This window comes from Pelecanus crispus, chromosome 6 (assembly GCF_030463565.1).
Source record: "Pelecanus crispus isolate bPelCri1 chromosome 6, bPelCri1.pri, whole genome shotgun sequence".
Taxonomy (NCBI): Eukaryota; Metazoa; Chordata; class Aves; order Pelecaniformes; family Pelecanidae; genus Pelecanus; species Pelecanus crispus.
In genome coordinates, this window is record NC_134648.1 from 32,456,587 (window position 1) to 32,482,757 (window position 26,171).

The window sequence follows — 26,171 nt, forward strand, 5'->3', positions numbered from 1 at the left end:
GTAATCCAACTCTGAAACTCAAAAACCAGCTTGGTGTCAGATCAGTTTAGGGAATTTACTTAGAATGCCATAGTTTATTAACAGCAGGTTTTAAAGGAATGAATGCCTTTTGCTGCAACAGTATAAGCTGACTGGGGAATTTTTCCTCTCACAGGAGAAAAGCTAATGAAAATACAACAAAGGTCAAATGCCATTTTTAGTTGCATGCTGCCTTTGCATTTTCCAGTGTTCCCTTCCAACTGACTTGTAAGTACCCTCTGCCCAGAAAGCAGCATGCACTACTGATGGGTTTTTCTAGGATACTCTGTCTCCCTTGCTGTAACTTTGACTTTGTAATGAAATTACAGTCTGAACCAAATCAACCCACTGAACACAAAGGTCCTTTGGATAGTACCAAAGCAGTCTGAGGCACTCAGATCAGAGGAGACTCTTTCTAGATGAATCATTGCATCAGTGAAGTGCAGCCTATTGGGATTCTGTGTGATAACTCGACCTAAGAGATGAAGAGCAATCCCTTGCTCACCCAGGAAGGCTGGAAGGACAGACCTGCCACCTGCATCTTGAACACCAGGTCATCTCGCTCTGCTAACTGAGTACTTCTCATCATCCTTAGAAGACCTTGAAACCATTCCCTGTAACTTTGGCTGTATTCAGCACAACCAGCACAGCTGGAGATGAACCAGAGTAATACAATATTAAAAGCATATCCACAGTATACTAAATGCACTGGCCGCCATAAAGAAATGCAAGAAAAACGTTTCTGTCATAGCTAAATTAGTCCATATGACACAATTATATGATTCCCTCCTTTGCATTCCTTTACCAACCATCCTCCAATGCAACTGAGCCCACGATGCAATAAATTGCACTGAGAAACAGTCATCTCTGTACATGTAATATTTGGAAACACTTAGGCACCATCTAACTACCTTCATCTAAAACACAGCATGCTGGATTTCAGAGCTTGTTACTTCAATAGGAGCAGGATCAAGCTAAAATACAGTAATAGAGGTTGAAAAAATGCAATCCAAAAACCTGGCATCTCACAGCTAGTTTTCAGGAGAGCAATGTGAGGAAGAATATTTTCAACAAAGCAAGTGGGTGGAAAAAAGTATGAAGGCATCTCAAACAGCTGCCTTGACAGAAATGGACCCCAGGACAGCTGACCGAGGCCCAAAATAACAGGACAATCCCTCCATTCCCTGCCTTGAGGACAATAAGGTGACTGCTGGGGGAAGGCGGAAGCTATCTATCTGGCTATATGACTAATCCAAATATTTACATCAAAGCAACTCTGCTGATTACTGTGAAGGATCAAAAAAAGTGGGCTTAAGCTAAGTGAAACTACTAGACCTGAAACATGAGTCTGGGAAAATCCAGGGCTACCCTGATGACATGGGAAAAAAGCTTTAGACCGCAGAGGTAGCATCAGCTGCCTCTACTACCACACAAGCAATTGTCAGTTGCTGCTTCTTTCTTCTCCCCACTCCAGCCCTGCCATGTTCCAGCAGATTGGGTTCTTGGACTATACTTTGTCTTCTTCCCCATTTGCAGCAGCTCAGGGAAGTGGTCCTCATGTTGCAATATCTTTCTTTCCTCACCCTCACAAGAGCTGGGTCCAAAAGTTAAGTGTTGTCTTTTTCTTCCTCATACCAAGTATCTGAGTATGAGAGATGGGATAAAGCAGGGACTTTTTCTGCTGTGTAGGATAGGCTGTACCTACTTCTTCCCTTGGCTTTCCTATACCCCACAGTTCTTTGTCCCATATAGAAAAGGTTCTGTGTAACCCTGCAATAGTCCCACCTCATTTGCTGGTAGTTCCTACGTAGTCCTTCCCTCCCTATAGCAATTCCTTAATTATTTATGCCTGTACAGCATCTTGTGCCCATTCTGTACTAGTATAAATACTGACAAACCCAGTACATTGTCCGAAGTGCAGGACAAAAGAAGAGCTTCCTGTCCGCAGAGACAAATGATGTCTGTATACGTTTCTGAATGTATGTCGTGGTTTAGCCCCAGCCAGCAACTAAGCACCACGCAGCCACTCGCTCACTCCCCCTACCCCGATGGGATGGGGGAGAGAATCGGAGGAGTAAGAGTGAGAAACACTCCTGGGTTGAGATAAGAACAGTTTAATAACTGAAATAAAGTAAAATAGTAATGATAATAATAACAATATAATAATGATAATAACAATAATAATATACAAAGCAAGTGATGCACAAAGCAATTGCTCACCACCCGCCGACCGATACCCAGACAGTTCCCGAGCAGCGATCGCTGCTCCCCGGCCAACCCCCCCCCAGTTTCTATACTGAGCATGATGTCACATGGTATGGAATAGCCCTTTGGTCAGTTTGGATCAACTATTCTGGCTGTGCCCCCTCCCAGTTTCTTGTGCACCTGGCAGAGCATGGGAAGCTGAAAAGTCCTTGACTAGCATAAGCAGTACTCAGCAACAACTAAAACATCAGCATGTTATCAGCATTCTTCTCATCCTAAATCCAAAATACAGCACTATGCCTGCTACTAGGAAGAAAATTAACTCTATTCCAGCTGAAACCAGGACAATGTAGCATTAGCAATTAAATACTGCAACATGAGGAAAAGAATAAAATCTCTTAACCAGCAATTGACTATTCCTGAGAATTAAACATCTGATCCTGGGCAAATTTTAAGGAGGATTATTACTGGGGTTCATTCCTGATGAAATACATTCTTCAACCCTATTAATGCCCCAGCATATTCATTACTGGAAGTTGGACACCTTAAACCTGCAGTCATTTTTAAAGAATTTAACCTGGTCCCTTGATGCTCTTTCCACCTACCTGCTCTCCTGTCTCCTCCAGTGGGGTTTTTTTCATTATTTTGTAGAAAAATATTTTTACCTATTCTTCCCATTTTAATGTGTTTGAGCCCTGTACAGAGGGAGCCCTCCAGGCTAGCTATTAGACCCTCTAGATACATGGAGAAAACTCTGGATGAAGTCTGGAACATCCAGATTCCAAAACATCTTTGTAGTGAAACTCTGCAACTGAAAACTCTGCAAGAGATTTTGATATCCACAAACTATCCTACAGGAAAACATTATCGTGAAACAGCCTTTATTTCTATGGCAAACAGGCATCATAATGCATGCTTTTCCTGCTCATCCTTCTGTTTATATTTTGCAGGAAATCTGTGAGAATCCACGGTTTATTATTGGTGGAGCCAACAGAACAGATATCTGCCAAGGAGAATTAGGTATGAAATTCTTACTTCAACTCTGCACTTTTTAAAGCCTGCATCACTTAATTTTCTTTTGCCTCCAAGGTGATATTTGACATCCTCTGCCTCAGTATACCACTACACACCTACTGACTCCTTCTCTCTATAGCAAATCGTTGATATCTGCCTAGTAGCAATCTAGGGAAGAGCTGTAAGCAAAAGGTGCTTTGCAGGGTGTTTTGCTTTTCATGAACATCATGAGTGTGTTACAAAGCACCATTTGGCCTTTCTTTTGGGCTTTGAGGAGGGACAAAATTAGTTAAGACAAGAATAAGAGATAAAGAGAAGGAGTTATTTGACAGAGAGAAAAATCCAATCAGCTACTGTTGTATTTTTTCAGGTATTTAGTCCTGTTATTTCCATACAGGAGCTTCTGAAGGCCTCCAGCTAAGTGTGCCTTGTACTCAAGGACAACCCCTATACTGAAGATCTTAAGCTCAGATGCTCAAAGATAGTTTGGTATATAGAGCCACTCCTTAGGTATAAGTGATGCCTCTGCAATAGTTGTCCATGCAGCACTCACCTGCACTGCTTTGTAAAATCATTCCCCACTCAGTTTTCCCATGTCTTTCATGGTTTTATAACTTCTCCTGTGATCTTTTTCCTAAGCTAATACACCCTAATGTGTGTTAATCTTTTCATTTAAGTGTTGTTCTGTGTTTGTGACTGTCCTCATCACCTTCCAAGTACTTTTTCTTTTTTTTTTTACATTTATTTAAAACTGCCTTTATTTTTGAGGTGACCAGAACTTCACAGTTGCCAAGGTGTGGACTCAAATGAATTTACAGGCATATGTTCTCTATTTTGTCTTCCATTCCTTCCCCAACTACACATAGCATTGTTTACCTTTTTCACTTCTGCTGAACATTGGATAGTTTAGAAAAGTCCTGTTCACAGTGGACCCCACATCCTTCTTAAAGGGGAAATAGGTAACTTAGAATGTACTGCTATATGTATAGAGATGGCTTTCCAAAATATATACATATATGTATTTCTAACTCTTTTATCACTCCACCAGTCTCATAAATTTCTTTTACCACTCCCTGCAATCAGGTTTAGTTTTCACTACCTCATATAATTCTCTCATCCCACTAATTCACACTGCTCAGGCAAGCTTACCCTATAACCTCTCTTACAGTAGCAGCTAGGAGGTTTTAATCAAGGGTTGAGGCATCCTTTGCTGAACACAGTACTATGGGAGAAAATCGCTTTCCCAGAGCTCCCACAGAGGCAGCAAACTTGTGCAAGAGTCTGAAGGAGGAAGTGAAAAGCACTAAAGGGGACACTGTTTACAGCAGTGCAGACATGGATTCAAAAATAGGAAAAAGCATCAGAGCAATGAAGCAGGAAAGAGGCCCCACAGAATGATTGGGACAGTGGGTTATCTTGAGAGCAGAAAATGAAAATGAGAGACTGAATCTCAGCTGTACAGAGGTCCACCTGGGAGAGAGTTCTCTCTCAGCTGGTCTCTGTCCTAAGCTTGGAAGGAGAACTGACATGGGAAGTCAGATAGGCATTCACATGGGACAGGGAAATCTTCACATAGGTGATGGTGCTCATGAGATTGGAGTTTTTTTCTAAATTACAGGGAACATTATCTATTTAACAGGCATGTACCTAGCCACAAATGATGCCAATGAGCATTTCCAGAGTACAAATAAATAAAGTGCTAAAGTACTGCAGAACACATGGAGAAGAGCCCTCTCCTGAAAGGCGATGGCATGCTCTACTATGAATTAATGTGTCTCTTTGCAGTATCTCAGGTTTTCCCTTTGATTCTAGTTGCTCTGTCCCTTCATTTTGTCTGCTGCTTCTGCTTGTTTACAGGTGACTGCTGGTTCCTGGCTGCCATTGCTTGCCTGACCCTGAATAAAAAACTACTCTGTAGAGTCATACCTCATGACCAGTCCTTTATACAAAACTATGCTGGCATTTTTCACTTCCAGGTGAGTCCCTTCATCTAGCAGGAAGCAGATGTAACCGTATTTTTCCAAGAGAGATCTCAGATCTCGGGCATGCTCATTTCTGTTGCTTCTCCACCCTTTGGAAGTGTGAGTGACAGCAGGGAAGGAAGAGGGATTGAATTGCCTCACCCTAAACTCTTCCAAGAGCGCAGTCACAGAAGGACCAGACCATACAGGCAATTAGGGAGCATTAACCCACCAAAGAAGCATTTGCAAATCGCTGTGTCCTGCGCCTAAGGGATAGCAACAGGTGCCCAGTCCTGCCTCGCTGCTCAGACGCAGCACTACAGCCAGCACAGACACGCTGAGAGTTGGCAAGAGCATCTATTTTTAGGCCCGCAAGCAGCTGGTCTGTCAAAAACAAGTTATTGAAGAACCGCTTATTCAGAAAAGATTGACTGCTTTCCACATTTCCCGTGGCTCTCCTAAGGGACCTCTCACTGTCCCGCATGCGTTGCCCAGGGGAATTCAGTCCAGCTGCCTCCCTCCCAATGGCCATCGCTTTTTGCCGCATTACGAAGCGGTTAATGTCCACATTTCTCCCCTCTCAGCCTGGCTTTTCAGCCAGGCTCCCCCTCCTTGCACCAAGTCAACCCAGAGTTTTTTTCTGCTTGTCTTTATTCAGTTCTGGCGCTATGGAGACTGGGTGGACGTCGTCATTGATGACTGCTTACCCACCTACAACAACCAGCTGGTCTTTACGAAGTCTTCCCAGCGCAACGAGTTCTGGAGCGCCCTCCTGGAAAAAGCCTATGCAAAGTAAAACTACCAGCTGGACCATGCTGGGCTCCCCACCAAGGCTTTGGCTGGGGAGGTGGTTAAACCACTATGTACAGGACCTATAATGAGCACATAGAGAGGCTCTGAACATACTAGTGCATTTTCCCATAGATTCTCATGCCTCAGAATTGGGGATGGTGTAAAACATATTTTGTAGGGGGTTTTGCTACTCATTCAGAGGTCTGCATTTGACTCTCAACATCTTTTTCTTTATTGGGGTGGGGTGGTTCGGTTTTTTTGTTTTTTGATGTGTGCAGGTGGCATGTTTTAAAACTTGAGGGTTACCAAACCCCAGTTTGTGGGTTTTTTTAGTATGTGTGCTTACATATCTTTATTTATATACACACACAAAATAAATATATATAATGTAAAAAAAAATATATATATATAGGTAGGTATCTTTATCTGTGTAAAAGAGAATCTTACTTTTCTTTTCTCTTTCCAAGACTCCATGGGTCATACGAAGCTTTGAAAGGAGGCAACACCACCGAAGCCATGGAGGACTTCACTGGAGGAGTCACAGAGTTCTATGAGATAAAGGATGCCCCTAAAGATATCTATAAAATCATGAAACATGCCATTGACAGAGGATCCCTCATGGCCAGCTCCATTGATGTGAGTCCATATGAACTTTGCAGATGAGCCATAAGAAATGGCAGAGGAGAGGGACCTCTTCATCCATAATCAAATCCATGCCACCTTTTGGAACTGCTTGGTTTAGTCCACATAGCAAACATCCATTTCTAGGAGATGGAGTAATCTCCACTAGACACCACCCATAAGCAAATAGCAAGTGCCAAAAGGGAAACAAACAGAAGCAGAACATGGAGGTGGGGAGAAGGGGTGCGATCAGCAAAACCAGCACCCCCCACCCTCAGTGCCCTCGCCCAATAAAATAAGGTTAGTAGAGGGGTGCCGCAACTCTGTTAAGATACAAATTTTCATGTCAAAGATGCTAAGTGTGCAAATGCTTGGGAAATCAACCCTTCAATTGCCAGCATAGTCTTAAATAGTCTTCATTTACTATGGTTAATTTACAAGTGAAAGTAAAAAAACTAGCTTCAGTAACCACTATGGAGTATGAAGTTGCAGTGAAGGCAGAAGAAGAACCAGTGCTATCAACCACTGTAGATGAGTATGGACCATCTAGCATGTAATGAGAGAGAAGTTATCTAGGCTATCTTTTGCCACTCACCTTTCACCACTCATCTTTCTTGTATCATTTCTCTTCTCTCCCCCTGCCTCATCTTTCTGCATGACACTTTTCTCCCATTCTCTGTACCAGGATAACCTAGGCTTTTCCTACGGATCAGCTCCTCGGAGCGACATTGGGAAACTGATTGCTCGAATGGTGAAGAATCTAGAAAACGCACAGATGACTTACTCCACTGTAGACTACCAGGGGACAGACGAAAGGCCAGCCTGGGTTCGTATGTTTCCAGAAGTGGTTGACTTCACAGGGCTTTTATTTACAGACAGAACGGTTAGACAAACATATCACCTATGCTTTTAAATACTTATTTGGCCTCACTGAGTTATCCCAACACTAAAGACCTGTTCTTACGGATGCTATTTGACATACATATTAAAGGATTTCCGTTCTTTCAAACACAGTGACTGATACTAGAGGGCTTTGCTGATACTGAGGCAAAGGGCTCTTGGCTTGTGGCAAAGGCTTATAATTTCCAGAGCTTACCCGTACAGTAGAAATGGAGAGCAAAATCACATCAAATATGTCAAAGTGGCACACTGGTTATTGTATTTGGGACTTAGACATGATTAGTGTATTTTATCAAGTCCCTCACTTGCAAATGATGGAGAGAGTGAAAAAATGAAAATAGCAGAATGGAACAAGATTCCTGAGTGTAGAGGGGGTGGGAAAGAAAGAAAAAGCAGGCTCTGCATGGCTCTCACTCCAGGCACAAAAGCTCTTGGTGAACTTATTTTGAGACAGTGTGCTATAGATCTCTGCCCACCAATGGAGAGGAGTCTGCTCTCGGGATGCTCCTTTTAAATTACTGCCTTTACGATCTTAATTTAAAATGCTTAACAAGGAAAAATGAAAAACGTGTCGAGTTTTACATGTGTGATAAAATACAAAGTAACTCCAGCATACCTAAGTATCAAGCAAAATAGAGAGAGGGATGCTAAAACCGTTGAAGAAAAGTCCCATACTGGGAAACTTAAAAGCTTCCAGATATGTAGAGGGACACGTTGTGTTCTCCTTCTCTCTGTCAGGCAGCTGTCATACCTTGCCCTTTAGGAAGGTGCATTTCCATGACAATGAAATTACATGTCTCACTTCACAGAGAGAAAAAAAACCCAACACCCACCCCAATTACATCATCTCGAACTTCTGGTTGTGCAAACTGCTTCTGCGTTTGCAGCAGAAATAGCTGATTTTTCCTCTTTTGACACCCATAGTTAGTCTTCCTAAAAGACTGAAATGATGTAATTCTTCAAGAAAGTCCAGTATGACTGTCTTGTTTTGCAAGCATGGCTGCCCAAATCACCCATGTTTTGAGGGGATTTTCCTCCGCAGTGACTCTTTGGAAAACTCTCTAAAGTTGCTGCCCCGGCAGCTGTTTTGCTGCTGGTTATTATATACTCCTGAACCATCACCGGGGCAGGGGGTGGGAATCATGACTCTTGATGGAAAGAGGCAGATAAGGCAGACTTCAGAAGCACTTTAGAGAAATGGCTCAGGACACCAGCAGATGTTAATATTCTTAAATAGAAAAGAGAAAGGGGCTCTGCTAAGTAATGATGATGACAACATGAGTAGAAATGAAGAATAAAAGAAATAGATGTGAGGTTATTACCATTAAAAGTATGGAAACAAGAACAACAACAAAAAAAAAAAAAAAAGAAAGAAAGAGGAACAGAAGGGAAATAATGGAAAATAACTGCGGCAGCCAGGAAATATTTGGATGAGATCCTCCCTGTGCAAGCTGAGAATGTATCTGTGTGACCTTATAAATTCTCCATTTCCATCCCTGCTTTTCTCATGCCCTCAGATGTGTCAAGAAGGGATGGCAGAGCTGCTGGCAGGGCCTTGCAGTCGTCTCTCAGTGACAAACATAACAGAGGAGAGGAAGTTTCTCACATGGTCCATGTGTGCGTAGCAGAGCCTTCCCTTTCCCCCATTCTCAGTGATCTCTCCTACAAACACAGCGGACTGTGTGCACCTGCCATCCTCCTCTCAAATCTTAATGTCCCAGATAAACAGAATTCTGAGATTTGCAAATAAAAATCTATCAGACACAGTTGATTACCAAGACAGCAAATGTATTTACACCTGAGCAACACATTGCTGAAGAAAGCTATGCTCTTCCTGAAAGTCAGCTGGAAAAAATTTCAAGCATGAGGATTTTAATGATTATGGAATAAAATGTAAGTCTCCACAGGAAATTAATTTTAAAAAAATGAAAATTAGTAGGAACAGTATATTAAATAGGGTGTTTTAATGTCATTCTGATAAGATTGCAACCATGTGCAAAGATGAAAGTATTCTAGGTATTGATCTGCTCTGATATTTCCAGTTCATATGTAATAACCTTACTGAGCCATACAAGAACATACTATCCCAGAAAGGGCTGAATAGTCCCACTAATAGAAAAATCTAATTATTTTGATTAAGCATGCTATATACTAGCATGTTCCAAGTGCAAAAAGCAGTAACCTCCACAAAGGGGAAAAAGTAAATCATAAAATGTCCTTTCCAACTGATATTATCAATTTTTTTGCTTTTTTAGTTCATGCTTCTCTCCTTTCTAACCAGCATTAATTCTGTGGGCACTAAGCTTGGCCACCTTGGCAAACACAAAGAAGAGAAGACAACAAAAAACCCTGTCACCTGAATGGTGTCATCCTCCCTCCAAAAGCCCTGGGTGGCGATACCTGCCTTAGAGCAGCTGGCTGAGCTTTGCATGACTCTTACAAATTTTTAATCTTGTGCCTAACAGACCATAATGCCAATGCAGTATGAAACCCGGATGTCTTGCGGGCTCGTCAAAGGTCATGCCTACTCTGTCACAGCCGTGGAACAGGTATGTACAGTCCCTTTCCTCCAGCTATGGGGAGCTGTGGTCTACTCTGGCCTAGAACCATGCATGTCAGGAAAGCTATGAGGGGGCAAAAAAGCAAAACAAATTATGAGCTAAGGAAACAAAATTTATATTTAAATAAATTAAAGCCTTGTGGAGAAATAAACCTGTCCAAGTTTTGGCTTTCTGGGGAAATGGATATTCCACCATGTTCTGCTTGGGCAAAGGTGGCCACAGCTGGTCACCTCCTGGTCTTACAGCCTTCCCACACTCACCCCAAGTAGGTTAGGCTGGGCAATGGCCCAGGAAAGCACCATCACTGGAGGAACTGGTATCAGCAATTTGACAGGCAGAACATTTCCTTTTGAACCCACTCTGTCTATTCTTGTTGCATTCTTTTTCAATTAGACAACATTTAAAGGGGAAAAAATACGTCTGGTTAGGCTGAGAAACCCCTGGGGGCAGGTGGAATGGAACGGACCTTGGAGTGACAAGTGAGTAAAATGGAGCTTCATGCAATTTGAAAAAAATAAAAAGTAGCTTTATTTGCCCTTACTCAGCTTGTGCATGACCATAAAATTTAATGATGTTGAATGATGACGTTAATGATGAAACATTAATAATGAGAATTGTCTTTGCTGTCATTTTGACGCATGCACTTTGAAGTTGATCATAGTTGAGCGCTTAGCTGAAGCTGTAAAAAGAAAAGAGTACCTAAAAAAGATGTTAAGAGTGGCTTTAATCAATAGAAATTGAGAGAGCCCAGTCAATCTAATTTTACTTTCTAGCAAGTTCGGCAATGTCCATTTTCAAAACAAGATGTGACAGTAGAAAAATCTTTTAAGTTATGAAAGAACTGGATGAAGCAAGATGTCAGTATATGAGTGAGTTTGGATAAAGCTTCTCACTAGGTTTTACTAAAAGGCATTTCAATAGCTGCTCCAGCAATAAGAGTCTGCAAACACTTTTGTCTTCAAGCTAAATAAAATTAACACAGTTCAGCAGATTTTTTGATAGCTGCTAAGAGGAAGTCTGAAGGGAAGGCAGAGAGAAGTAGGGCAATTGCTTCTTTATTTGGGCACGTGGAGAGGAGGGTAGCATTGACAACAAATGGTTGCAAGGCTCACAAAGGAAAAATTATATGGATGTCGCAAGATGACTCTTGACTTTCCATTCTACGAGGCTTACAGTAAAGAGTAGAAATTTTAAATGAAAACTGTATTGCAAATCATAATCTAACTTATGTACTCTTTTGAAGGTCAGAGGAGTGGAACTTCATTAATGAAGCAGAGAAAATCCGCCTGCAGCACAAGATCATGGAGGATGGGGAGTTCTGGTGAGAATATCAGTCAAAAGCCTGTGTTTCGCTAGGAGATATGCAACTACATAAAAAATTGATCACACTGAACTACTTAAATCTGCTAAAACTATTGCAGTAATCCCTGTTCATTTTCATATTCCCAATGAGCCCTGCTCTGTGATCCCCTCATTCTCCCACCAGGGTTTATGGAGTGCCACCAGCACAGTCCTTCTAATTATGCCACACTTCCAGAAACTCTCCATCACCCTTCCTATGTACCATCCTCTCAGCCTAGCATCCCACAGTTTGGAGCAGTACGTGTGTTAATTGACTAGCCATGGCACTCCTACTGCAAATTTGCCCTAATAGTGGCAGTAACATGGGTCACCCTCCTCCACCTCACTAGGACAACCACCCACCATGTAAATCCGTTTGGGTTCAGTTTCCCCTCAATTGCTCCAGGATATCATTTGAAGATTTCATGAGGCACTTCACAAAACTTGAGATCTGTAACCTCACACCTGATACGCTGGAAGCTGACAAACTCCATACCTGGACTGTGTCAGTCAACGAAGGGCGCTGGGTGAGAGGCTGCTCAGCTGGAGGTTGCCGCAATTATCCAGGTGAGCAATGGGTCTTAAGAGAGATAAGGCCTCTTTGCCAGGGACTGTATTAGATCCCACAGGCTAAGTCATACTGCAGCCTGATCAGTGCTCAGTCATAGGAAAAGCCTTGCTTCTTCAGTGGACAAGGCATATGATTTTGTAGCTGGAAATCTGTCACTAGGTTTGTGACAGCACCTTGTAAGCCCAAAAGGCAGGCCTGGCAAAGATAAATCATTGTTCAAATACTTCACAGTGCCCCAAGTAAGATAAGAGAGATCAATTTCACTCCAACAGATTTCACTTGTGAAATCCACTTTCTGATAGCTTTAGGTTCTTTGGAAGTTTGTCAGATGTCAATTCTTCATTTTATATGTTCTTTTGCTGTGCAGTTTGGTTAGAACTACGTAAAACCCATAACATGTAAAAAGTATATACGTATTAGCCCAATTTTAACCTTTCCCTCAGGAGCCACAGGCAGGGAACTTAAAGGTTCTCTTTGATCATGAGTATTGTTAGAAAACTGAAGCTTTACATGTTTGCTTTGGGTTGTTGGTGGGATTTCACAGATACATTTTGGACCAATCCCCAGTATCGCTTGAAGCTCCTGGAGGAAGATGATGATCCTGAGGATGAAGAGGTTGTCTGCAGCTTCCTTGTTGCACTGATGCAGAAAAATAGGAGGAAAGAACGCAAGCTGGGAGCCAACCTGTACACCATTGGCTTTGCCATCTACGAGGTACCAGCTCTAGACTTTGTTCTTAGCACCATGGTCACAAATTCTGACAGTATACATTTACCAAGAGTGCCACTAAATCATTCAGCCTGACTACACGGATTGCAATTTTTACTTTGCAAGGAACTCAGGGGAAACCTGGAAGAGAGGAAGGAAATTCAAGGCTTTTTAACCATTCAGCCCATAGTAAACTCAGGGTTTACCCCATCTATAAGTAACACACTTTTTAGGCTTTTATGGTGACTTAATGCCAGATTTTAACATATTCTTTTCCATATATCCTTCAATCCCCCTTTCATCCTTGCTGAAACTAAACATTTCATTAACAGAATAGTGTAAAAAAGGAGACAGATATCCAAGACTCATACGTAGCAATTAACCAATTAACCTCTGTCCCTGCTATGGACTTCATGAAGAAGTCAATTTACTCAGTCCCTCACACAAACATATTTAGTTCAGATCTTAGTGGACGACATCATGCAGATCCCAAGAAATCTGGAAAGGAAGAAAGAAATTGCTTAGAAAAATTATGTAACTTGGGGCATTTTATTTACTGTCTGCATTCCCAGAAATCTATGTGAACGCCCTTCTGTATTATCTATAAACAAGTGGACTCACCCAGCAGCTCTGACTGTTTCTTCTCTTTGTTTCTCCTTCAGGTGCCCAAAGAGGTATGAGCAGAACGGAGGCAGATTGACATCTTGGTGTATGCTCACAGCTAGTGTTACTGTTGTGCCTGTCTGTAAGTCAGCAGGAAACCATCCAAGTCAAGTTTGTTTTCAGGGATGTAACAAAAGTGAAACTGCTAACCTTTCTGCTTTGAGTGTTTATTTGTAACCCTTTGCGAGTAATTTTTAATTCCTTCTCACCCACACCCCATTTTCACCTGCACCTTTTCCTTTGCCCTTCTTTTCTATTCGTATGCAACCTGGCCATGTCTTGCACAGCCAGTCAGTGAGCTAGGTTGCAGGAAGCAGTGTCAGTGAGCACTTTGGCATTACACCCCACACAGAAGCACCCTAAAGCACTTTCATTTCCTCCTGCAAATAATGCCAATGGCCTGTATCCTGCAGCCACAGAGTTTTCTCTATAGTCTCAGAATTTGTTTGGACAAAAAATGGTATTTTCAGCCATTGAAGAAAACGTATTAAAAATACACAGATTAAGTGTTTCAGAGCCTGCCAGTAGCTGAATCATTGTCATCACAAGTTTTGCAAACAAGCTCACCTGAAGGCTATGTTACCTGGAAAACATGAAGATGACAGTCTGAATGTTGTCTTTGCTGACTATTTTACAGGTGGTTATTTCTGCAACAAAATAATTTTTTAGCCCAAAATTCTTGACTTAATTTTTCTATTTGAACCAATACAATGTTTGATTATCATGTTTCTTTAGCAGATACAGAATTCATGTTTTGTCCAGGCAACGACAGGTTTCCACTGAAAGCACCTTCACACTGCATGTAGGAGTTTGCATATACCATTCCTTGCCAGGCCACCCTCCAAGGAAAGTAGCTGAACTTTGGTTACACACAACTTAGCATCCAACAAAACAGTCAGATAGAAGGGCCTACACAGCAGAAGTCAGCCAATGCTCTGCAGGTGGGCCCTGGAGCAGCCCTCAGAAGCCAACTAGACCCAGCCAGTAGCAACTTAAAGGTGACAGACTCCATATCTGTTCCAGGCTAGCATCCCTCGTCAGCTCCCTGCTTGCTAAGCTGCTGTTTCATATGTGTTTTCTGTCCCAACCATGTACTGCCTGTGTGACAAGCTACCTTGGGGAATGGGTAAAACTTCCTTGAAGACCAACCGCCTCATTTGTTCTGCAGATGCATGGTACTAAGCACCACTTGCAAAAGGATTTTTTCCTCTACAATGCCTCCAAAGCTAGAAGTAAGACCTATATAAACATGCGAGAAATCTCTGAGCGCTTCCGGCTACCTCCCAGCGAGTACGTCATCATCCCATCGACATATGAACCCCACCAGGAGGGAGAATTCATCCTGAGGGTCTTCTCAGAGAAAAGAAGTCTGTCAGAGTAAGTTGCAGATCCATTTATCTGGCCAAAAAGGTGGATGTGAACTTGCTAGACTGTTATAGTCATGTTCCCAGTTTGCTGCACCCTGCTTTTAATTTTCTTAACCTCATTACAAACTCCAAGCTGCAAACTTATTTCCCCAAACTTCCCTTATAGTCTAACAAGAGCCTACTTTGAATTGTCTTTGGAGAAGCTTACTACTTGCAGGATATCCTTTGTAAACATACCATTTTTAATAACAAAAATGAACCTGTTTATTTTTTATTGCTATATGCCACTGGCTGAAGTTTTGACCAGATAGATCATTGAACCAGATCTAATCTCAGTCACAAATAAAACATAAAAGTAGGTAGTTATTTCTTTTCCATCCTGCTCTTCAACTAGTTTCCCAGATCTCAACAAACTGCAGCCAGTATCACTTTGCTTAGGCCAAACAGCTTCTGTTTTACTCCCAGCTGTCAAAGTTCAGTGTTATCAAGACCCTTTAGAGGAGTAAACCAGGCAGCAGTGCTCCTGGAAGTGGTACTCGGGATGCTCAGCTCAAAGTGGGAAACACTATGTCTAGAGCCTGCAGCTGCAATGCTTGGAAGCCAGCTCACACCAATGCCTGTTTGGAAAGGTCAAGTGGCTGCTTACAAACCAGCTACAGACACAAGCAGTTTTGGGAACAGCCACTTTCCTGATTTATTTACTTTCTGCTTTCTTCTAGGGAGGTTGAAAACATGATCGAGGCAGAGCGTCCATCGGTAAGTACTGTCCTGGGCCTCCTGTGTATGTGAATAGAAGTAGGGAGGGGAGGAGCATCACATCTAGGGAATCCTGCAGGAGGAAGCCATTTATGGCCACATTTCTCATCAAGATACTTTAATTAACACTTGCTTTATATACGCTACTTTCTAATTTGGACAGACCAAAATGTTTTGACAGATTTGAAGTCTGTTCCTGGCGTAAAGAAGCTGGATGCTAAGCATTGCCTTTGCCTCCATCAATTGAGAGTATTCATTTACTGCGGAGGCCTAGCTCTGTGCTCTGAGATTTGTCTGTGAAATTGGTATCTCATCTAATAAAGAAAAAAGTACCTTATTTTGAAGTACATGCTTTCTGGAAAGGGGTCTTACTGATACTCTGATTCAAACTACATCCATGAGAAGCTCTAACTCTTCAGCCTGGGGTTTTACACATCTATATGGGAATATACTAGAGCTAACAATACAATTAGTCTTGAAAAAAAAAATTCAGAGGAAATGCTCTTGCACAGAACAGAGTGCCATCCAATCTTGCTCAGAAGTGTTCCCCTTCCATCTGCTGTCATGATAACAAAAAAGCTGTCCAGGTCTGGTGGCATTTAATTGCCACTTCAGATAACATTGATCTGTGGGCACAGAAGTCCAATCTCCACTGTACTGATGGGCTGGGAAAAAGAAAAGGAATAGTCAGAGCTAAAGGTACAATAGAGATTTTATTCAAGCAGAGAAAGCCCCAGATGAGATAGGACACTTTTGCTGTGTTTCTGCAATTTCTGTCTTTCAGTATGCAATTTCTTGGTGGGTGCATTTTCCCTCATTTTTTGAGATTTGGAAACTGTGTAAGAATCAGAAAAAGAAACGTGAGAAAGGGAAAGAGAAAAAAATGAAATTTTACCATCAGCTCTGCATAATATGCACAAAATCTACAATTCTGTTTAAAAACACCTTTTAAAAAATTGTTTCTTTTTGTACAGAAGAAGAAAAAGGGCAAGGTGGGTACTTGTGCAGTGTGCTGCGTGCCAGCAAGACAAAGAGCATGTGCAATGCATGCAGCAGGAACAGAGTTCCTTGGTATCATTAGTGATTTCTCTGCATCTGGAAACTGGTCTCATTAATGAAGGGCACTGGATAAGAAGCCATTTGCAGGCAGCAAAGATTTTGCCCTTCTACACTAAAATCTAATGAAATAGCTATAGAATCACATACCCCTCTCACTCAAAGGGGTGGGAAAAGGGTGACAGAAACTTTTCAGCTTTACAAGCTTGATCCTCTGGGTTGCTCAACTTCCCTTCCTTCCTTCCTGCCCCTCCACAGGCATCCCAACACCCCTTTCTAGTGAAAAATCACCCTTTCTCCAGACACATAGTCTCACATTCGCTTTCCATTGCCTAATGCAGCTACTCCTCTTTCCTGAAGTTTCTGCTCACCAGAGTCCAGGATTCTCCTTTCAATTCTACACAACACATTTAGGACCCTGAAAACGTAACCAGGCATTTTAATCTCAAGACAGGCTGATGGCAATTAATACTCTATGGTAACACATTTACATCTTGTTGCAGCTTTCCGTGTTTTAAATGTACTAACAGAACAATTGCATGTGGCTGCTTACAGCTGAATGCTACAAGAATTAACACAGAGAAAGAACATAAGCTTCACATAATTAACAGGCTCCTACACAAACACGCGCTTTCTGTGTAGGATTCAGATTCTGTTTGCTTTCAGTGCTACTGTCCTTCATAGAGAGGAGAAAGTTCATCAGTTTAACTGAGAATTGAGAATCTGGGAGGCTTATTTTGCTTTAAAAAAAAAAAAAAGTAACTTTTAAATGGTTACTGGCTTTCTGAAAAGGAAAGCTAGAAGCCAGAGATTGCAATATTTTGCAAAAAGACTTTTGCAGCTTTTGTAGCATGAGGAGAGCAGTAACTTCAGAAATTCCCCCACCTTTTCTTTTCTTTCTTTTCTTTCATTCCCAGCTCTGGCTTCTGCAGGCACCCTCTCAGGGCAGGAGCTGTTGCTGCATGTGCTTTACCACAGAATGGGTGTCCCCAAATACTTTGCCTTCCCCTATGTTTTGTGTAATTTCCACTTCTCTTTTGCTCTCTTTCTTCTTCTAGCCTATCATCTTTGTTTCCGACAGAGCAAACAGCAATAAGGAGCTGACAGCAGATGAAGACACTGGCAAAGACGGTGAAAAAACCCATGTGGATGAGAAAAAGGTTTTGCAGCAAGGGGTTAAATAGGGCTTGGGCTGGCTAGCATGAATGAGTGGCTGGGTAGAGCACAGGAATGGGGCAAACATACTTAGATACTTAACAGCTTTTCATCAAATCTTAGCACAACTTGCATCTGGTTTATGTGGATCTAATGAGCATGAGCGAACAGCCACTCTCCCTTCAGTTATTTAACACCTATGCTGGAGGATGTAGTTGCTTGAAAACATCTCCTGGTTGCGCTGTCATACAAGGATCCCATCTGTGAGAGATCCCTTCCCCACGAGCAGTGCAGTTCAACCCACTCTTGCTCAGCCCCCTGAAGCAGTACCTGCTTTACACAGGGCACATGCGCAAGTCGCACCCAAGGGGCTTCAGGCGCTCCTGGCAATGGTCACAGACTCTCCCCACTACAAATTACACAGCCCTATACCAGTCCCTGTTGGCCAGAGAAAACACACCTGAGTAACCCTAGGAGCTCCTGCACCCCTCCTCTTTTCTCTCACTACCAGAGAGGAGGAAAACAGGGTAGTGAATTTGGAGTTTCTGCCTGCAGGTGGGCAAGGGATGTGAAATGCAGCAGCCAGATCCTGCACCCAGGCCTGTGGCATCTGGAGGCACGGCTTGAGTGGCTGCTTACAGCGAGCATGCTGTTCTGCTGCACGACTGCCAGAGCATGCAGGTGGCGAAGTGGGGACCAATCTTAACCTTCCTTGGCATTTAGACAAACACAAATAAGAACTAAGCCAAGAAATTCACTTGGTTACACATAATTCCTGTAGTTTAATATTGGGGGGGAGGGAAATAAAATATAGCTTCCTTTTTCAGTATCAGCCTCAGAGTTCAGGCTTGCTCTTTGCTTGTGTCTGAGAAAGCTTCACTTTCATCATTTTCCTGTGTCTCATGTGCTACTTGTCTCCAGCAAGGGACCCCCTACATACAAAGAGCTCTCAAGCCTGAGTCCTTCTGGTCAATTCATAGCCTACAGGGTGGCTATGGAGCAGATATGCCTCTTCTGCTCCAAACTTCTCCTTTGCAATGTTTTGAAACAAAAAATTAGAAGATAAACAACTGTCAGTGGAAGTAATCATTTAGGCTCCTTCCAAGAGAAATGGGTTAATACTCAGCAGTTTTGCCAAGGAACACATTTAGCCAAAAAAGGGGAAAGGAAGACGACCCCTTCCTCCAAAGAGCTCCAGATTCACCATGAGACTCCTTCACGCAAGCACGAGTGAGTCCCCCAGACCCCTTCCCTTCCCTGCTGCGCTAAGGTTGTATCTCTTCTTTGCTTGTCTCTTTTCAGCGTCCTTCAGCAAAAGCTCGTGAGGGGACTGAAGAAGAAAAACAGTTCAGGAATATTTTCCGACAGATTGCAGGGGATGTGAGTATGCAACTGATCCCTGTCTCTGCCATTAAAGCAGCCTAGCCACAACAGCACCTAAATCCACTGCGTCATGGATTCAAAATACTGAATTTTTAAATTTCCTTTGAATTTCCTTCCATCAAATTCCCTTTGAGACCTGAAGCTAAGCAAAATCAAATCAAAATCCAATTAAGTATACAGCTATCCTCACATGTACATATAAGCTATTCCCATTGCATACAAGGGAGCCTTATTTAACTTCAGGCTTTTACTTCTATCACTACTACAAGATGCTATTTTACATAGCACGTATAAACAAGTTAGAAATACAATGCCCTCCAGTATATGCTTAATAAGGGAAATTAAAAGTAAAAACAGATCAAAGAACTGCATAAATCAAGAGGCTGCAAATGGGTTACAGGGATTTTTGGCTTATACAAAATTATATAGTGGCTTGAAATTCCTGGTCGTTCTTCTATTTGTAGTTTAATAAACACTATATGGTAACTTTAGACCTACTTCATACTGCAGCCTCAAGAAAGATTTGGACTAATGTTTATATGAACTAGAATGCTCTCTAGTTTGAAACATGTATATGCCATACTGAAAAGTAGCTAAAGACTTCATACTTTTAGCATATCTATCCATAAAATGATCTGCTTAATAAGGAATGTTGTAATTAATGATATTCTTGCCACGTTTCCCACCAGGACATGGAGATCAATGCTGAAGAACTCAGGAATGTTCTCAATAATGTCGTAAAAAAACGTGAGTTTGAGCATGTTTTTCAGTAACTCTGGACAAAGAAATCTGTGGTATAGCATAACCCTCCACCCTGAGTTGCACTCTAAAAATTATTTACAGTATCAAACTCACAAATTTCCTAGTTAAACTTCCATGGACTTTGCATCCAAGACTTTAGCGGGCTGAAGTTTTCATAGAGATGCTCTCTACGAGTGATCAAGTACTGATAATGCAGAAATGAGCAAATGTTCATTGGAAGCGCCACACAGAATACTATAGCATTTCTAGCAGCCTGCAAATGCCCTTTTAAAAAAAAAAAATTCTAATGGAGAGGCAGACCTTTCTCCCTGTTTAGCAAACTTTAGCCTACAGACCCTGGGCTTGCTTAGTTACCTGGAAGTTAGTTTAGAGTTCCTAAAGTTTTTATTCTATACAACAGACCAAGAAAAGTAATCTCTAGTTCATGTGCAATAACATTACCTGGAGTCTTTTCAGATTGCTCTACCACTCATTTCTTACTGGATGAAGGAAGTAGGTTTGGCTTCTACTTTGAGTAGAGTTACACCTAAGAGGAAGAAGCACTTGCTGACTTGCATGATCTGTTTTCACCTGGGATCATTTATTTCAGATAAGGACCTAAAGTCAGAAGGATTTGAACTGGAATCCTGCCGCAGCATGATTGCTTTAATGGATGTATCCTTTTCTGGTGAAAGAGGAGTGCTTGATACCACACTAGTCCACTTGGGCCGTATTTCCCACCACTACACACACACAACTTCATAAGCCAGGAAACCCGAACAGTACGTTACAGTCTGTAGTCAGGTAACACAGCATTCCTGGTTTGGCACATCTTAACTCCAGTCATTTCAACATTAGCATAGTTGGCAGATGCAAATATCCCAAAATAGAAAACTACAGTATAAGTCAGTTAGTATGATACCCTTTCTTGGATATCAGTGACTTGCCAGCTCATTACTAAAGCATGATTCTTAAAAAAAATTTTTTTAAACCAACTCAACATAACTACAGTTCTTGCCAACAAATTTACTATATTTCTCTCTTAAAAATTCTAGCTACAACCCAGAGCCACAATAGTTTGAGCCCAAACACATTTCTGGATATGGCTTTAGTCAACATTTTGCTTAGTTCTCAATTCATTTTAAGCAAGGCAGAAAGAGCTTCACTCTAGAATGAAGCTCAGTTGTCTTAAAGATGTTGGGTAAGCTTCACATTTGGACGTATTTGGAAAGAGCCTTCTAAAACATCCTGCTCATATACTTTGTAATAGCTCCAGGAGCAAGCCTGTCTCCTGTACCACACGTTTGCTTCTACACAAGGTACAAATAGTACTTCACACTCCTGAAACAAAATACTATGCACAATAGCCAAAATGTTCGCGGATATTTTACTGCGCGGCTCAGCCAGCTCTTATGCTGAGGAGATCCTGAACTCGGTTTCAAATTCATCCCTTCACCAGTAGCTGCAGACTTAATTAATTTTCTCTTCAAAATATTGTGGTTTTTTTACCTGAATGCTCGCATCACAGACAGACGGCTCAGGGAAGATAAACTTCGATGAGTTTCGACATCTCTGGGACAAGATCAAAAGCTGGCAGGTATTGCTGGTATCCGCAGTGCTGTTCTTCACAGCTTCTGCAGCGTGAAAGCTTGTGTGGGAAAACCAGACCTCTCTACACATACTACAACAAAAAGAAAAGCTAAAAAAATTGCAAATTAGCTTCTAAAAAGAAAAGTAATGTCTCCCCTCATCCTACTCACAGCCTAAGCAAATAGCCTGAATCTCTGAAGCTCCAGCACTCATGTAAGAACCTCCCCCATGAGAATATCAGAGGCATACAAATTGGTGGAGGAGGGCAATGGGAACTAGAATCAGGCCTCATGAAAAGCTTAATTAGGACAGTCAAGAGAGAGTAATAACCACATAAGTCAAACACAGAGAGTCTCTAGGTGAGAGCTTTTTGCTTCTCACAGCATGGGTCTGAATTATTTTACTTTGTGACTAAGAGGAGGTCTGTGCTAACAACCCAGAGCATCCAGAAGCAGCAATATAAGGCAAATGGCAAAGCCTCCAAGTGCCTGAGGCACACATCCTATACCCACTCAGTGGGTACATTCAACAAAAGTACAAGCTTTTATTTCTGTTGTGTATTTCTTTTCTTCTTTTTCCAGAAAATTTTCAAGCGTTATGACACAGATCATTCGGGAACAATTAACAGCTACGAGATGCGCAATGCAGTCAATGATGCAGGTAATTCTCCTAGCATTCAGTGCCCAACAGCCAAAGAGACCTTATTTTGGTTGATCTATCACAAGGTGAAATCAGGAACATAGTGCAGCCTTTTAAAAAGACACCCTACAGAAATTCAAAAATCTTTTTTTCCCCAGCAGAGCTTCTCAAATATCCAAACAGCAAGTCTGTATGTCTTGCCCACCAAATAGATCTCTTCAGCTCTTTAAACTTTCCAATGAATGATGCTGTGCTGCCTTAGGATCTCCCACTCGGGGTCCTGCTGTTCAGGGTGACCAGTGAGCCCTGAAGACATTCGATTTCATTTAAGCTGTGGATTCTTTATGTTTGTGTAAGTAACAATCAAAGAATAGTGGAAAACCTTCAACCCAAGTGTACAGGCACAGAAATTGAGGTAGAGGAAGTCAATGTCCAAGATTGCATCAGAGGCAACTGGATGGACATTTCCTGAGTCCCACTCATGTTTCTTAGTGGCACTAAGCCACTGTGGGCTCAGTCTCCTCTTCTACCTGTGCAGTAAGAAGAAAGTCTTTTCCAAAAATTGCAGCTAATGAAATTCATCTTGCAAAAAGAGGCTTTTGACTTTTTTTTTTTTTTTTTTGACTCTTGCTTCTTGTCTCAAGCTCATTGGTGTGCTTCTTTCCCTGGACAGCAGGCCTTCTCCAGCAAATATCTTTACCAGCTGCTGTTTCTCTAAGGGAGCAAGATGGCTTCTTTAATCAGAAAATCTGTAGCATCACTATAAACCTAAATGTGATGATTTCAGTGACACTTTATCTTCAGTAGTATTTTGGCACATCAGTTACCAGTTCATCAAGGAACAGAAACAGATAGCTATCATGTACTTTACAAAACATCAGTGATTTGATCCTTTGCTAAGGACAAAAATACACCTGGATTCGGACTCCTGCTGCAGTAGAAATGTGGGTCATTTTTATTTTCCAGGTTTCCATTCTCACCAGGAAAGTTGTCAATGTAATTAAAAAAAAAAAATTAAATACCTCCTACCCTGACTTTAGAACTAAGAATACATTTTGCAATAAAAATTTCTGTCTTACAGCACGTAGGCTGTGCATGACCTTGCACTTAGCCAAGAACCAGCAGTACCCAAATCACAACAGACCCTTTACGATGCATGGTCACATGCTGCAGCAGCTAGTGCCAGAGTTTGGTAACGCCATGCCGAAGAGTTACCTCCTTATCTATTTTTCTGACCATGATGTAACTGTTTTCATAGCAACTTCCTCCTTGGCTTCTGTTGCCATTTTTGTTGCTTTGCTCTTATCAGGCTCAGCTAGGCTGCAAACTCTTTGGTGGAGGACCCCTCCTCTTCATATTTACAGCATGAGGTAACTCATGTGCTACTGGCCCTCCCAAGTTGTAATTTCAAAATGCTACTTCAGCTGGACAGAGGGAAGCTCCTTACAGCTTTACTTCATTTTATTTAGTAGTGGCTGCAGCAGTAGCCTCCAGCCTAAGCTTTGGCTGTGCCCAGGAAGCGCTGATGGCCAAACCTCTCCTGGAGCCCCTCTCCGGCACCAGCACCTCCCCCCGGCCACAGCCCAGCTGTGCCCTGTTTCTGGTCCTCTACAGGGTTTCGGCTGAACAACCAGCTCTACGACATCATCACCATGCGCTACGCTGACAAGAACATGAACATTGACTTTGACAGCTTCATCTGCTGCTTCGTGCGCCTGGATGCCATGTTCAGTGAGTGGCTGCCCCAGTTTTACTGCGCTGCCTCCCCTCCTCACCCCCAAAACACATTGCTGTACTCAAAGCACTACTACCTATATATAGTTTTAATAGTTTATGTGCTTAGGGAATCTAAAATATGACAGCTGTCCCATACAAACACAAAAGAAAATAAGCCATTGTGTTTCTCTTTGTATTAGCTAAGGAAAAACATAGCAGAAATACTTGCTAACCACGTAAGTAAATATCTGCACAAGTTTGCACAACACAGCAGGAGCACAATTTGGTTTGCTATTTGGGATCATCTTTACACACACAGTAATTTAATCTACTCTACTTTTGTTTCCTTGCTTTAGGGGCATTCCATGCCTTTGATAAAGATGGAGACGGCATCATTAAGCTCAATGTCCTGGAGGTAAACTGGTTTATGCCAGTATTTCTAACACAAAGTCACAATATTAAATTTTATTTGTATTATTCATGGCACACATTCTCAAGGGAGCCTATGAGAGTTGGTCTGAAACTGTCATCCAAGTAGTAAGAGTCCACAAAACCTCCTAAAAATTTTGCTACCTACTTTACACAGAAAACACCTGTATCTATGATCTGCCAGCAACAGCTGCTCTGTAAGACTCCAGTTGGTGTTCAAGGGCACAGCTGCGGACTCTTCATATCATCTTTAAAGTACTACAAAAAACCTTTGAAGTTTTTTTTTTCATGAGGCAATTTAAATCAAACATACTTTAGTTTAAAGGCATTAACTGATAATGGGGTTTAACATAGTTCTTTACCTTTTTTTAAAATCTTATTAAGACGACTTAGAAAGTTTCAACTTAAAAGCATGTCTTCTGCTAGGGAGACCACAAAAAACCCCCTTCACTTTTTGCAAGGGAAGGAGGAATAGGAGCAAGAAGCCTAAGACAAAATTCCCCACTGCCAGTATGCTTCATACTAAGTATCAGCAAGCAGCTGCCTTCCAGCTAGAGAGACAGTGCTGTCTCAATACAGTTTGTTGGAGGATGCCAACAAGTCTTTCATCCTTTAATTCCAACTCTTCTTTCAGTGGCTGCAGCTCACGATGTACGCCTAACACTAGAGCCGGCACCCACCTTCAAGAAAACGCTCAAGACTTCCATTTTGAGTAACTAGCTCCATTCATCCGCAAGTGCAAACAAGAGCATTTCCTAATTACACACTTCACTTGCCCAGATAAACGGCGCATGGGAAGAATCCCTTGGAAAAAGAGACAACCATACTCCAGTAGGCTGACCAGAGTGCATATTCTGTAACTACTTTTATAACTTACTGACATTTTCCTTCGGGCAACAAGGATTAATTTACTGATGACTGAATTAAGCTTTTTCTGCATGGTAGAGACATGGAGCCTGTATTGTTACTCTGCTTATGCTGACAACTGGAAAAGTCTTCCCTCAAGTCAGGCAAAACTGGGATTTTATTTGAACTGTGAAAGTCAGAGGTGTTTACTACCACCTTGTAAGTAGTCATTAACTCTTTGTCCTGCTTTTGATACTATCACTTCAGCCTCTTCGTAATGTGAATATTTCACATGAGATTGTGCTAGATTGCATTAATAACACTTACAATCACTTGCATTGTTATAGATGTGGCTGTGCATTGTTATAGATGTGGCTGTGCAGGTTGGTTCTCCACTCTGTGAGAAACATGGAAGTAAGGCACAACAGACTCCAATACCTAGGTTACATCTTGGTCTAGTGCCTCAGCAAAAGTATCAGAACTGAGCAATCTGCTCTTTTTTAGTACCCCCACGGTAACTTAATTACACATTGGACATTTTAAATGTTTTTTATTGTAACTGCATCCTGTGTAACATTGAGAAAGTTGTTTGCCATTTGAGACGGAAAACCTCTTATACATACAAATATATATATCTACACACACACTTCCCCCTGTCCCAGATCCTATTTCCTGATAGCATTGTGTATTTCTTTGTTGTAAGAGGTGACTTGTAGCAGAATCAGACACTATGTTAGCTTGACCACTTTGGGAAGATTATTATGATGTGTAAGTACAAGTAGTTTAATTGAACCAAAAATAAAATCAACTAGATTTTGGCCTAATCTTTAGAGTTGTTTTTTGGTTTTATTTTGAAAGAACATAAGGAGGATGAAACATTGAGCACTCTTCCGTCATTCTCCTGAATACACAGCAGCTTTTGGAGTTTTATGGCAAGCGTGAAATCACTTTAATATCTCAAGCACTTGCCAGTTTGCTCCCTGAATGCATTAAAAATAAAAAAAAAGCACTTGAGCTTGAGAGCTCCATCTTACCAGCTTTAAGGATGACAGGCTTTCAGAACTGGTGAATTGGTTTTCCTTCCATTTTTATACTGATCAACAAGATGTGCAAGAAGAGGTGTGAAGAGACCAGACTT

At 41.7% G+C, this 26,171-nt stretch overlaps 1 protein-coding gene across 2 annotated transcripts in view; it reads left to right on the forward strand.

Moving 5' to 3' along the window:
- The window catches only part of CAPN3 (calpain 3), a 29,832-nt gene extending 4,498 nt beyond the window's left edge, over positions 1–25,334 (forward strand). Inside the window, exons 2-24 of one of the 2 annotated variants that reach the window (XM_075711818.1) lie at positions 3,174–3,243; positions 5,095–5,213; positions 5,857–5,990; positions 6,458–6,626; positions 7,297–7,437; positions 9,977–10,060; positions 10,466–10,551; positions 11,316–11,393; positions 11,820–11,980; positions 12,529–12,698; positions 13,355–13,366; positions 14,524–14,732; positions 15,442–15,478; positions 16,453–16,470; positions 17,593–17,694; positions 18,992–19,069; positions 19,762–19,819; positions 20,424–20,488; positions 21,342–21,410; positions 21,985–22,063; positions 23,657–23,773; positions 24,115–24,173; positions 24,822–25,334. In XM_075711818.1, coding sequence (XP_075567933.1) covers positions 3,174–3,243; positions 5,095–5,213; positions 5,857–5,990; positions 6,458–6,626; positions 7,297–7,437; positions 9,977–10,060; positions 10,466–10,551; positions 11,316–11,393; positions 11,820–11,980; positions 12,529–12,698; positions 13,355–13,366; positions 14,524–14,732; positions 15,442–15,478; positions 16,453–16,470; positions 17,593–17,694; positions 18,992–19,069; positions 19,762–19,819; positions 20,424–20,488; positions 21,342–21,410; positions 21,985–22,063; positions 23,657–23,773; positions 24,115–24,173; positions 24,822–24,848 — 2,142 coding nt within the window. In that variant the 3' untranslated portion in view covers positions 24,849–25,334. The remainder of the gene's footprint in view (positions 1–3,173; positions 3,244–5,094; positions 5,214–5,856; positions 5,991–6,457; positions 6,627–7,296; positions 7,438–9,976; positions 10,061–10,465; positions 10,552–11,315; positions 11,394–11,819; positions 11,981–12,528; positions 12,699–13,354; positions 13,367–14,523; positions 14,733–15,441; positions 15,479–16,452; positions 16,471–17,592; positions 17,695–18,991; positions 19,070–19,761; positions 19,820–20,423; positions 20,489–21,341; positions 21,411–21,984; positions 22,064–23,656; positions 23,774–24,114; positions 24,174–24,821) is intronic. The other variant, XM_075711819.1, reaches the window with a different exon arrangement.
- Positions 25,335–26,171: the final 837 nt, after the last annotated feature.